We start from the raw sequence: 12,535 nt of genomic DNA on the forward strand, positions 1-12,535 counted from the left end.
GGCTGGAGCACCCCACTCCTGAGCCGTCACCCGGGGTTGATCTGGAGCGAGCACCCCACTCCTGAGCCGTCACCCCTGGGCTGGGCTGGGAGCTGGATCTCTCAGCAGCAGAGACCCAGAGTTGTCTTGGAGAGCTTCCCAAACCCCATTTCTTGAAGGCCCTTCTTGAACCTTGACCTGTCACTGCTCCCGGTACTACCCCGGCCACCCTGGTTAGGGGGCATGGTGGACTTCATTCACCCTGTGCCCGGTTAGCTTTTCAGCAGCTCTGTCATCTGCTGTCTCTTTGGAAACTGACAGGAACCCATTTCCCATGTGGTAGCTGTTGTTGATGTCCTCTGGGTGACTGGTCCGTGTCTTCTGCTAGGGGCCTTACAGATCTAACTTCCCTTTCTGCCCTTTACCAGCTGAGCGTGTACACCACCACGAGGTCCAACCTCGGTGCTGAGAACAATGTCGACCTGGTGTTGAACGTGGAAGACTTCGACGTGGAGTCCAAATTTGAAAGGTAGAGTTATGAGTCAAAGTGCCAAGGGTAGGATTGGTGAAAGCAGTGTTGGTGTGAAGAGCCTTGGGGAACTGTTGTTTAAATTGTCAGTGTCCATAATAAGGGCGTTTTGGAGAAGCCGGGTGATGGACTGTTGTGTGTTTTAACCAGAGAACTACCAGTGCCATGTAAACAGTCCAAGTTTTGTTTTATGTGCAAGTAGCAGGTGATGAACATGTGGTTTAGAAGCTGGCTGCGACTAGAACACACTGTTCAAGCTCATCTGGAATCAGAAGTGGGCTATTTGATTGCAGTGTGACACATGGCAGCCAGCCAGTGAGTTGCTAGAAGAGCAGGTGTCGTGGAGGGGAACGGCCTGCTTGCTGGAGAAGCAGCAGCGCCAGCTGTTTCTAACAGTGAAGAACTTCTCACCTCCGGGTGGCTGTAGTGCACTTACGCCACCTCTCTGGGGGAAGGGCTTTGACAGGAAATTGTCGTGAAGTGAGTGAAAAGTAACATCAGAATAGGTCAAACAATGGACAATCTGTCTAAATACATCAGTGTTGCTCCTGGGGCTCCAGATCTTACAGGCTCGGGTTTACTCCCCACAGAAGGTGTTTAAACACGTCTCTATGGTCTTGGCTGCAGACAAGTCCTCTGTAACACACGTCTTCATAGGGCGCCATCAGAAAGGGGCCAATGAAACCAGGGAGGGAGGCTGCTGGGTTAGTTACACTCAAAGCAGCGGGCAGCTCAGAAGGGCGTGGTGACTGGTTTGTCTTCTGAAATTCCAAAGATGCAATCTTGATAGGTTTTCTTGGAGGACACAAGGGTATCACGGGGGCTCATTATGAGGAAGTTTTCAGAAAAGTGCACTGATGAGAGAAAAGCCCAGGAAAGTTGTACCAAGGAACTGTTCCTGTCATGACGATGTACATGCTCCTTCACTGAGAATTTCATTGGGGAACCTTACCCAGCCCACCCTACAGCCCTGGTCTTGCCCCGTCAGAATTCTTGTTCCCCAAACTCAGTGTTTAAAAGGAGCATGATGTGAATCCCTTAAAGCTACTAAAACTGCCGCTGGGATGTGCTGTAAATGGAAGAGTAAAGAATTGTTCGGGGAAGGGTGACAGAGATGGCAGCGGAGCCTCCCTCACCATGTGACGTTGCTTCATGACATCTCCTCACCCAGGTCTGTGCACGTCTGAAGGCGGCACTTCTAGCTGGTACCGGTACCCTGCCCAGAAGAATCCTTTAGTCCTGGTGTGGCGCCGTAGGGTAAGCACTGGACTGCTAACCACGAGGTCAGCGTTGTGAGTTGGAAGTGACTCGAAGACACTTCACAACAATTTCGTAGTAATGCTTTTTGACTTAGCCGGGTGTGTAGTTGTAGTTGTTGGTATTGTTAAGTGCTGTCGAGTCCATTCCAACCCATAGCGACCCTGTATAGGGTTTCCAAGGAGCAGCTGGTGAGATTGAACCGCTGACCTTGCAGTTCAAACAGCTTTGCAGTCTGACACATTAGTCCATAGCGCCACACCAGTTGTGGTTTTGTGCCGTAGTCAGTTCCGACTCACAGTGACCCTGTATAGGGTTTCTGATGAGTGACTGGTGGGTTTGAACTTGCAGCCTTGTGGTTAGCAGTCCAGGGCTTATCCTGTAGCCCTGCACTAGGACTTCCTGGGATGTAAACTAACTTTTTAAAGTTACATGTAACATATGATTACAGTTATAAAGCTGTCAAGTTACATGTAACATATGGCTACAGTTATAAAGCCGTCAAGTTACATGTAACATATGGCTACAGTTATAAAGCCGTCAGGTCCCTGAGTGTAGTTTCACAGACCTGAGGCACCAGAGGGAAGGGGTTTGCAGTTTGCAGGGTGGGGAGAGGTAACGTCTTTCTTAAAGGCTCTGTGTCCCAGCATCCTCTCACAGGGTGCAGGTCCTGGGAGCCCCCACCTATACGTCTCCTAAGGGCGGCAAATATTTGGAACTTTTTACCATTACTCACATGATTTAGGAGGGGCGGGAGAACGATCAGCATCAGCAGTAGGTAGAGTGTGCTGTTTCAGGGGCTCCGGTGCAGGGCTGGATGTGGGGTGCGGGTGCATGGCCGTGCCTTCGCATAGTGCCCACCTGCCAGGCCTCTGCTCAGTCTGGCCCTGAGGTGCTCACAAAGCTGACATCAGCTTGGAAGTCAGCCAGACACCAACACGCTAGCCCACTGGCTGTGTCTGAGCATTCGCCTGTGGAGGTGTGCTTCCAATTGGCCGGGGGTCTGGGTCTCAGCTCTGACTCTGCTTTTGAAACGTCTGGGTGCGTTAGCCACAGAAACCATGGCCCTGTGTGCAGATGTTGGTGGCAGGAAGTCTTCTCCAGGTGGCTTTCTTCTCGGTACGTCTAAGCTCACATGAGTTGACTTAAGATAGCATTCAGTAGAAACCTGTCTGAGGAGTCTCTTGTGTGACTGACATTACGATTTGTCTGGTTTTAGGACAGTTAATGTTTCTGTACCAAAGAAAACGAGAAACAACGGAACTCTGTATGCCTACATTTTTCTCCATCACGCTGGCCTCCTTCCGTGGCACGATGGGAAGCAGGTGCACCTGGTGAGCCCTCTCACCACCTACATGGTCCCCAAGCCTGAAGAAATCAACCTTCTCACCGGGGAGTCTGCAACGCAGGTCAGTGACTGCTGACCAGAGGGAAGCCTCCTGCTCCCACTTCAGACTTCCCCGTGCGTGTCTGTATGTGCAGCACGTGCACTGGAAGGCTGTTGGCAGCATACCTGCCTTTCAGGGACCTGCTCTCAGCAGGTTCGCAGGTACTGTCTGTGTCATATTAGTGACTTCCCTGGTCTCTGAGGAGCATTGTTTCTGCTCAGCTTGTTCATCGCCTTCTCTGACGGCTTCACAGGGGAGAGTGCTGGGTTCACCGAGGACTGTGGAGAGGACTGGCCTGCCCCTGACTGTGGGTTCTCACAGTATCATTCCACAGTTCGTAAAGGCTGTGTGTACAAATGCAACCAGGAAATGACAAAAGTGATGGTTAATGGGACCGTGAGCATTCTAACGACCACATACTGTGTCTTCTCGCTGCTCGTTGGGCCTGTCAGCAGGGATCATAAAATTACACTGTTTCATGTTGTCATTAGTGGTGGTCAAGTTGGTTCCGACTCACAGCATCCCTGAATAGGGTTTCCCAAGGAGCGACTGGTGGGTTTGAACTGCTGACCTTGTGGTTAACAGTCCAGTGCGTATCCTGCAGCGCCACCAGTGCTCCTTTCTCGTAGATATGGAATGAAGGGGTTTTCCTGGTAGAGTTTTGTGTTTGGAATTCCACCCACCGTCTGTGGTGTAGAAGCTGTCTTCCCAGCGGTGTTACAAGTCACCACCCAACCAAACCCACTCATAGCTGCCCTGTGGGACACAGTAGACCTGTCCCGTGGGGTTTCCAAGGCTGTACCAGGCGGCTTTCAAAGTTTGTGGGAATATTTCACTCTCTTTTCGTGCCATTTTCCCATGAACTTTTTGAAGCCCCCGCTTGAATCTTACAGGAGCATCCTTCTCCTAAGGATCAGCTGGTGGGCTTGAATCACCGACCTCCCAGGTAACAGCTGAGTGCTTTAAGCACTGTGCCAGTAGGACATCTTTACTAATCACCACACCCACTACCATCGAGTTGGTTCAGACTCATAGTGTTCCGAGGCTGGGCCCTTGATGGGAGCAGACAACCTCTTTATCCCAAAGAGCGACTAGTGAATTTGAACTGCTGACCTTGTGGTTCGGCGTCCAGTGTTTGTCTTAGGGAGCAGGACTGTATAGGGTGCAGATTCCAGACAGGCACAGGACCACCCCCACCACCCCCCGTCATGTCAGCCCCTGTACTGTTCCTGACCAGTCGCCCACCTGTGTCACAGCAAATCGAAGCTGAGAAGAAGCAGACCAGTGCTGTGGACGAGCCCGTGTCACACTGGCGGCCGCGGCTCACACTGAACGTGATGGTGGACGACTTCGTCTTTGATGGCTCCTCTCTGCCCGCCGACGTGCATCGGTACATGAAGATGTAAGTGTCCTGGGCGGTGGCCCGGACCCTGTGCTGTCATTGTACCAGACTCACCAAGCTGGGTGGGTCACGCCTGGATCACTGAGGGGCATGCCGCACGCTGCTCAGGGTGCCTGCAGTTCTCCTTCATCTTCAGATGGTGAAAATGGGCAGTCCTGATCAGCGCCGTTTCACCAACTTAAAGCACTTCCCCACCCCCACCTGATGCAAACAGTTCTGTGTGTTAGCCTCATGCTGTCTTTGTCTATTGAGCATGATTCATTTAGATGTGCATAAAATGTTCTCTTTAGACTGTAACTTAGAATCACGTCAGCATTGGTTAAACATTGTTCTTGGTCAGTGCTTTCAAGTCAGTTCTGACCCATAGCGACCTTGTATAGAGTTTCCCAGGAGCAGCTGGTGAGTTTGAACCGTTGACCTTGACGTTCAAACAACTGCAGTCTGACGCATTAACTCACAATTCCATACTGGGACTCCGTAGTTCTTAAAATTTAAATGTTTGACCAACTTAAATCAATCTGTGTCTCCCATATTTTATGTAGTGCTTAAGAATCGGGCTATGAACCTAAAGGTCAGCAATTTGAAACTATCAGCTGTTCTGCCAGAGAAAGATGACGCTTTCTGCTCCCGTAAAGATTTACAGCCTCAGAAACCCTGTGCAGGGTCGCTATGAGTCGGAACCGAGTCCACAGCACACAGCCCCCAGCATGCTAACTTATTTCCAGCAGTCTTTCCTGGTGACATGTCCGAAATCAGTGGGCTGTAGGCTCGTCAGAGGCTTACTTTGTCACTCTGTGGCCATCCACTTAAACTCGGTGACCTTGTCATCACCACAGCTAGAACGCCTCAGTCCGCCTGTCTTCTTTTGCATTCTGTGACTTGTGCGTATGTACGAGGGGGTTTAACCATGGCTTGGGCCAGGCACATGTCCATCTTCACAATTTCCCCTTTGCTCCAACACTTCAGAGGTCTTTCCCAGAAGATGTGCCCAGTGCAGTGTGGTGCTGGAGGGTCTTTGTGGGTGGTTTTTAACAGCTGTAATGCTTTTCCAGTGTCAAGCTCTTTGCAAGTTTCTTTAATCCCTCACCTACTGGTGGTGACCATTACGTCATTTCCTATCTTTTGCTCCAGATGTTTTAGTGACTGAAGGGTGTTTGTGACACCTGTAGGTTCTTCTCATCGGTATGAAATGTTCTGCCCGGGATTTGCCCTGGGTGGACCTGGTTTCTGGGGGGCAATAGTCTTGCTGACTTACACTGTGCTTTAATGCCCTAGGATCCAATTAGGGAAAACTGTCCATTACTTGCCCATCTTGTTCATCGACCAGCTGAGCAATCGAGTCAAGGATCTGATGGTGAGTGCTCTGCCTCTCCCCAGGAACATACTGGTGGGCCTCTGTGGCTGTCCCTCAGTCCCTCAGGAATCATTTAGAGAACTGGTTCTAAAACATAAACCCTTCCTTTGCCATGGTGGGGAGTGCTCTGTGAGAACATGAGAGGGCCCCACCAGGGGGCCTGTCGGGGACCTTCCTCATTCTTGGCTTGCTGCTTGTTGGACCCCTTGCTCGCCTCCCCTGAGCTTCGGTGTCCTCAGTGAGAAAATGTACCTGGAAACACTGGATTGTTTGGGCGACTGGGTGCCCAGAGCGCAGAGCTTAGGAACGTTTGTCTGTTGGGTGCGGTTTTCCTGGACAGAAGACACCAAATACAGTGGAATCTAGAGCAGGTGCCTACCTCCTCCCCCAGGTCTGCTCCTGCTCGGTGGGGGCCAGCAGACATGCCGTTGGCTTGTCCCGCAGCCTGGGAGGTGGGCAGCTGTGGGCATGGCTGAGTTCCAGCTTCAGGCCTCAGCCCTGCTCCGAGCCCTGGTGCTCACCCTGCTGTAGGGGCTGCTGAGGGTGAAGGAGACAGGCAGCGAGCTCAATGATACTGGGAGCATGTAGCCACCTGTACCAGAACTGTCCTGTGGTGTCACACTGTCATTATTGCCCTTGGTTGGCCGCTGAGCTGGTTCAGGTTTTTTGGTGGCCATTGGGAGTCCGCCCAAATCGTGTTAGCCCCGTGCCCCATCCTGGTGGCACTGTCATGATCTGTTAGGCCCTGACCCTTATGACCCAGCCGATTTCCATTCACTGGGTTTTAGAAGCAGCTCTCCAGGCTTCCTGAAGCCCAGCCGTCACACGCCTCCATTGGACAGGAGGTGCATTCTCTCAGAGACAGAGTTCGCACACTCAAGCCACCACTGCGCCCAGCTCAACTGCTAGCTTTCTCAGGAACAGGGCGGCAGCTCCCTCGGGCTCGGCTCCTGCCCTCAGCCATGTGCTGCATACAGCCTGGTCTTAGCACATGCTGACTGGTGGGCACATCGGACATGCTGGGCTTGCCACGTCTGCCAAGAGCGACACAAGGCAGAACGGGCACAGGAGTGGCACACTCAGAGGGTGTGGGTCTGAAGAGGGTGGGCATGGACCCTGTTTGTGTTGGCAGTGTGGCTATGTACTAGGGGTGGGGGCAGGGGAGCGGGGAGGCTGCAGTGTTGTCTTAGGTCTGGTGTGACTCACGAGGGGTCTGTGGGCTCGGGTACAGAGGCAGGGCATGTGGCCGGGAGGCCAAGGACACACTGTCCCCGGACAGGTTTCTGGATGGGTGATGCCAGTTACTGAGCTCTGGTTCTTCCCTCAGGTCATAAACCGCTCCACCACCGAGCTGCCGCTCACCGTGTCCTACGATAAGATCTCTCTGGGGAAGCTGCGCTTTTGGATCCACATGCAGGACGCCGTGTACTCCCTGCAGCAGTTCGGTGCGTCCCCACGCGGGTTTGGCTTCCAGCCCAAGTGGGCTGCGCTGCAGCTGTGTCCAGGAGGAGACTGGCAGGCGGGAGCCCCCTTTAGTTTCATGTTATTGACTGAGAGTTTGTCCAGGCTCTGACCCACCGTAGTTATTTCAGCACAAATGTGAGCCTCCTTCATTGCAGTGTCTCCCACGTGAGTCTCATCAGAAGACCACCAGGATCTTAGCTCCATTTTACTTCTGAAAACATGCTTGGCGGTTATCGGAAGATTTTGTTTACGTAGAACGTAATGGTTGAAGTGCCGTGATTTTGGCTAAATGAACTTTTTTACTCTCAGCAAGGTTTCATGTACTGTCTAAAACTGCCTGTTTCCTTTTTCCTCTGCAGGGTTTTCAGAGAAGGACGCTGATGAAGTTAAGGGAATTTTCGTAGACACCAACCTGTATTTCTTAGCTCTGACCTTCTTTGTCGCGGCGTTTCATGTGAGTGGCCCCCAGCATTCTGTTGGAGGCAGTGATTGCAGCCTGTGGGGAGCTGCTGGGATCCCCACCATCCTCGGCTAAGGTCAGGTGACGGGCTGATGCCTGTGGCACCGCTTGGCCCTGCGGCCCTCGTGCCCCTCCCATTCTTCTGTGGTCCATAGTCCATGCTGAGCCAAGGGAGGCACGAAGGGGTGGGCGCAGGAGCTTAGTGACAGCGTTGTCTGCTGCTCGGGAAGGCTGTCGGGGAAAGGAGTTCCAGAATACCCTCCTGGGGACCAGGACCTCTGTGGTGCGACTTAGCAGGCGCCGTGCCTCATTGCATGGATTCTGGTGGCTGGTTTACAGGGAACACCTCAGCCTGGGAAGAAAGCGACTCCCTGGGCACGGCTGGGTCAGCCTGAGTCAGGAGGGAAAGGGGGAGTGACTGCAATTATGGGGACCTAGGACTCAGAGCGGCCCTGTAGGACAGAGACTAGCCGCCCCCAGTGGAGGGTCCCAGGCTGTCATCTTGAGGGGAGCAGACTGCCTCATCATTCCCCCATCATGCCTCTGAACTCATTACCAAAGTACAGCTTCCCAAACTGTCCCGGGACATTAAATATCGTGTTTGTACTGAAAGGTGGGTGTGTGCAGGAGCCGGCTCAGGCACCTCTGAGGTACTGAACCAAGGCTGCTCACGCTGAGGAAAGTGGCCCTTGTCGGCCCAGCCCAGGAGGGGAATTCAGAGTGGAGAAAGCAAACATCAGACATCCCTGTGGGCATTTTCCCCCCACCCTCAGTATCCCAGGTGCTTATTGTAAAAGGGGCCCCTGCAGAAACACACCATTGACTGCCTAGCTTCTGCCATCGGCAGCACCCAGGATGTAGTCAGGATGTGTCTTGCTGTTGAGATTTGGGCTCCCACCTCTGCGTTTCACTTAGGGAGCACCAGTGAGAAAGGCCACTTTAGAGTAACTTCCTACCTGGTCTGTTTGCAGCTCCTTTTTGATTTCCTGGCATTTAAAAATGACATCAGTTTCTGGAAGAAGAAGAAGAGCATGATTGGGATGTCCACAAAAGCAGGTAGGTGCTCAGAGCATTGCCGGCCCCACTCACTGCTGACCAAGATGGGCATCCGATGGATGAAACCCTGACACGTAGGGCTTGGGATTGTGTGTGATGGATGCAGGTGACCCATCCCGCCCTGAGCTCGTAGTCCCTGCTGCCCCCTGGAGGCTTATGTCATAACAGCCAGAGAGTTCCCTGTGTGTGGGGGACAGATCCCTGTGTGTGTGCCGGACAGATAACCCAGTGTGTGCCAGACAGATAACCCAGTGTGTGCAGGACAGATCCCTGTGTGTGCGGGACAGATAACCCAGTGTGTGCAGGACAGATCCCTTTGTGTGCCGGACAGATACCCTGTGTGTGGAGGGGGGCAGATACCCTGTGTGTGCGGGACAGATCCCTGTATGTGTGGGACAGATACCCTGTGTGTGCGGGTCAGGTACCCTGTGTGTGCAGGACAGATACCCTGTGTGGGGGGCACAGATCCCTGTGTGGGGGGCACAGATCCCTGTGTGTGCGGGACAGATAACCCTGTGTGTGGGGCACAGATTCCAGCAGCCTTTGCAAACACTGAATCCAGCCTGAGCTCAGAAGAGGCCTGCAGGACCCCTTGTCGTCTGTCACCCCAGCACCGATGGAGCACTTGACTCAGACTGGCTGTATTTTAAGCGAGACGATGTGTTTTATCTCAGCACATCTTCCCTGTCTCCCGCATGGGTTTCCTGATACTTCTTTGTTGCCCATATTTAATGATCAAGGCATGATTTTCTGTGCCTTATTTTGCTAGTATTTTTCTCTTAAAATTCCCCACATAAGATCAAATGAGTCGGGCTGTGAGCCTCAAGGTCAGCAGTTCGAAACTACCAGCGGTTCCACAGGAGAAAGATGAGGCGTTCTACTCCCGTAAAGACTACAGCCTCAGAACGCCTACACAAGAGTTGTGATAAGTTTGAACCGACTCCACAGTACTTAACAAAGGTCAAACCAGTTACTGTGGCATGGATCTGAATGGTGTCGGTAGGAGTGTTGTTGTTGTTAAAGTGCCATCAAGTTGGTTCCAACCCATAGCCACCCTGTATAGGGTTTCCAAAGAGTGGCTTGTGAGTTTGAACTGCTAACGTTGTGGTTCAAAGCTGTGCTAGGGTTTTCAGTGACTTGAGTTTTCAGAAGCAGACTCCAGGCCTCTCTTCTGAGACCCCTCTGGGTGGACTCAAACCTCCAGGCGTTTGGTTAGCAGCTGTGCCCGCCACAGATGCCATGGTTGAGAGAGGCCTGTTAGTCCCGATCCATGAGCTGTGAGTGGAGTTCTAATTTAGTGCTGAGTTGCTCCCTTCACGGTGAAGCAGGGGGCAGGACTGCTAGGCGCTGAATGAACTGACGTCTGGCATGCTGCGTGTCTCTGTCCCCAGTGCTCTGGCGCTGTTTCAGCACCGTGGTGATATTCCTCTTCCTTCTGGATGAGCAGACGAGTCTGCTGGTGCTGATCCCGGCCGGCGTGGGAGCGGCCATCGAGGTGAGTGCGCACAGGGACTGATGCTGAGGCGTGGGCCTTGAGTGCTGCTGGCTGCAGCCCGGCAGGACCAGGCACTCCCTGAAGGGGAGCAAGGGCTGTCACCGGAGCCCCCTTCTGAGGACCAGCTGTCATGTCAGCAGCGGTGCTAACGGACCTCCAGGAAAGGCACCACAGTGACAGAACAGGGCTTGGTTAGGGCACTTTGGACCTTTTTCTCATAAAGAGTAAGCAAGATGAGAGGATAACAGCCTCACTGACTATATCCTAATGTGCTCGATAAGTTGTCCTGAGTGTGCACTGCACTGGAGCAGTAGAGAACTCTGGATGACATGTGAATGGGCGCTGCATGGGCAAAGGATGTTTGAATGGGAACTGCGACGTCTGGGATGTGGTGTGAGCAGGCACTGTGTAGATATAGGATGTGGTGTGAGCGGGCACTGTGTGGACACAGGGTATGGTGTGAGCGGGCACTGTGTGGACACGGTGTGGTGTGAGCGAGCACTGTGGACACGGTGTGGTGTGAGCGGACACTGTGGACACGGTGTGTGGTGTGAGCGGACAGTGTGTGGACACAGGATGTGGTGTGAGCGGGCACGGACATGGGGTGTGGTGTGAGCGGGCACTGTGGACACAGGGTGTGGTGTGAGTGGACACTGGACACGGGGTGTGGTATGAGCGGACACTGGACACGGTGTGGTGTGAGCAGGCACTGTGGACACAGGGTGTGGTGTGAGCGGACACTGTGTGGACACGGTGTGTGGTGTGAGCCGGCTGTATGCACACAGTATGTGGTGTGTGCAGGCACTAGACACAGGATGTGCTGTGAGCGGACACTGTGTGGGCACAGGATGCAGGCATCCAGCACTCTGCATGCTGGGACAGAGGCTGTGTTTCCACTAGGCCCTGCCACATGCCACACAGCTGGTGTTTTTGTCCAATGAGGACTGTAGCCCGCAGTACCAGCTGGGGAACAATGGACGTAAATGACTTGATAGCATCATGGGCAGGTGGTGTCCTTTGGGTCAGAAGTCACTGTGTGAAAACTGGTGTGAAGGTAGGCATGAGGGCATCAAGCCATGACCAGGCCAGAGTGCGGCCATGGGAAGAACAATGAGTGAGACCCCAATTTTGGAGAGATGGGGACTGACTGGTGTCATGGAGCGGTGGGGAAGGCTGACCTGCAGCCATGGGCGTCGTCCTGAATGCCCCCGACTGCGGCTTGAGCTTGAGGATACAGGATGGTGGCTGAGTCCTCGTGAGCACAGACCTGGTACACGGCCCTAGGCTCAGGGCAGTGCCCACAGTGGGAAGTAGAACAGAAAGCCAGCAGGGTCCAGGCCATCAGAGCCTGTAGACTGGGAGTCACCCTCCGGCTACTGCTCAGGTACTCAGTCTTGGCTGGTCTACAGCTTTTGTATCTTAGATTGACTATTGAAAATTTTCCCTTTTTCTTCTCAGCTGTGGAAAGTGAAAAAGGCTTTGAAAATGACTGTTGTTTGGAAAGGCCTAAGACCTGAACTTCAGGTACATTTTTTTGTTGTAATGATTAACCCATGTCCTCAAAAGATAGTCTATATATGACTAACCGATATCTTATCAAAAAGGTCTGTGACGAATCTGTGTCTTCTCAGGAGAGTCTATATACGATGAACCCACGTCCTCTCGGGAAAGTATATATGACTAACCCGTGTCCTCTCAGGAGAGTGTGACTAACCCATGTTCTCTCAAGACAATCTGTGACTAACCTACATTCTTTCAGGAGAGTCTGTGACTAGTCCTCTTGGGAGATTATATATGACTAACCCACGCCCTCCGGGGAGAGTCTGTGACTAACCCACGTCCTCCGGAGAGAGTCTGTGTCTAACCCACGTCCTCTCGGGAGAGTCTGTGACTGACCCACGTCTTCTAGGGGGAGTCTGTGACTAACCCACGCCCTCCGGGGAGAGTCTGTGACTAACCCACGCCCTCCGGGGAGAGTCTGTGTCTAACCCACGCCCTCCGTGGAGAGTCTGTGACTGACCCACGCCCTCCGGGGAGAGTCTGTGACTGACCCACGCCCTCCGGGGAGAGTCTGTGACTGACCCACGCCCTCCGGGGAGAGTCTGTGACTGACCCACGTCCTCCGGGGAGAGTCTGTGACTGACCCACGTC

The 12,535-nt window shown here is 53.1% G+C and overlaps 1 protein-coding gene across 1 annotated transcript in view; it reads left to right on the top strand.

The window, feature by feature from the left end:
* The window catches only part of CLPTM1L (CLPTM1-like), a 20,867-nt gene that overhangs the window by 414 nt on the left and 7,918 nt on the right, over nucleotides 1-12,535 (top strand). The window contains exons 2-11 of the mRNA XM_006872378.1: nucleotides 408-508; nucleotides 2,985-3,174; nucleotides 3,304-3,306; nucleotides 4,410-4,555; nucleotides 5,831-5,909; nucleotides 7,237-7,354; nucleotides 7,733-7,827; nucleotides 8,805-8,889; nucleotides 10,281-10,384; nucleotides 11,843-11,908. Of these exons, the coding sequence (XP_006872440.1) occupies nucleotides 408-508; nucleotides 2,985-3,174; nucleotides 3,304-3,306; nucleotides 4,410-4,555; nucleotides 5,831-5,909; nucleotides 7,237-7,354; nucleotides 7,733-7,827; nucleotides 8,805-8,889; nucleotides 10,281-10,384; nucleotides 11,843-11,908 (987 nt within the window). The remainder of the gene's footprint in view (nucleotides 1-407; nucleotides 509-2,984; nucleotides 3,175-3,303; nucleotides 3,307-4,409; nucleotides 4,556-5,830; nucleotides 5,910-7,236; nucleotides 7,355-7,732; nucleotides 7,828-8,804; nucleotides 8,890-10,280; nucleotides 10,385-11,842; nucleotides 11,909-12,535) is intronic.

This window comes from Chrysochloris asiatica, unplaced genomic scaffold (assembly GCF_000296735.1).
Source record: "Chrysochloris asiatica unplaced genomic scaffold, ChrAsi1.0 scaffold00195, whole genome shotgun sequence".
In the NCBI taxonomy this organism is placed as follows: domain Eukaryota; kingdom Metazoa; phylum Chordata; class Mammalia; order Afrosoricida; family Chrysochloridae; genus Chrysochloris; species Chrysochloris asiatica.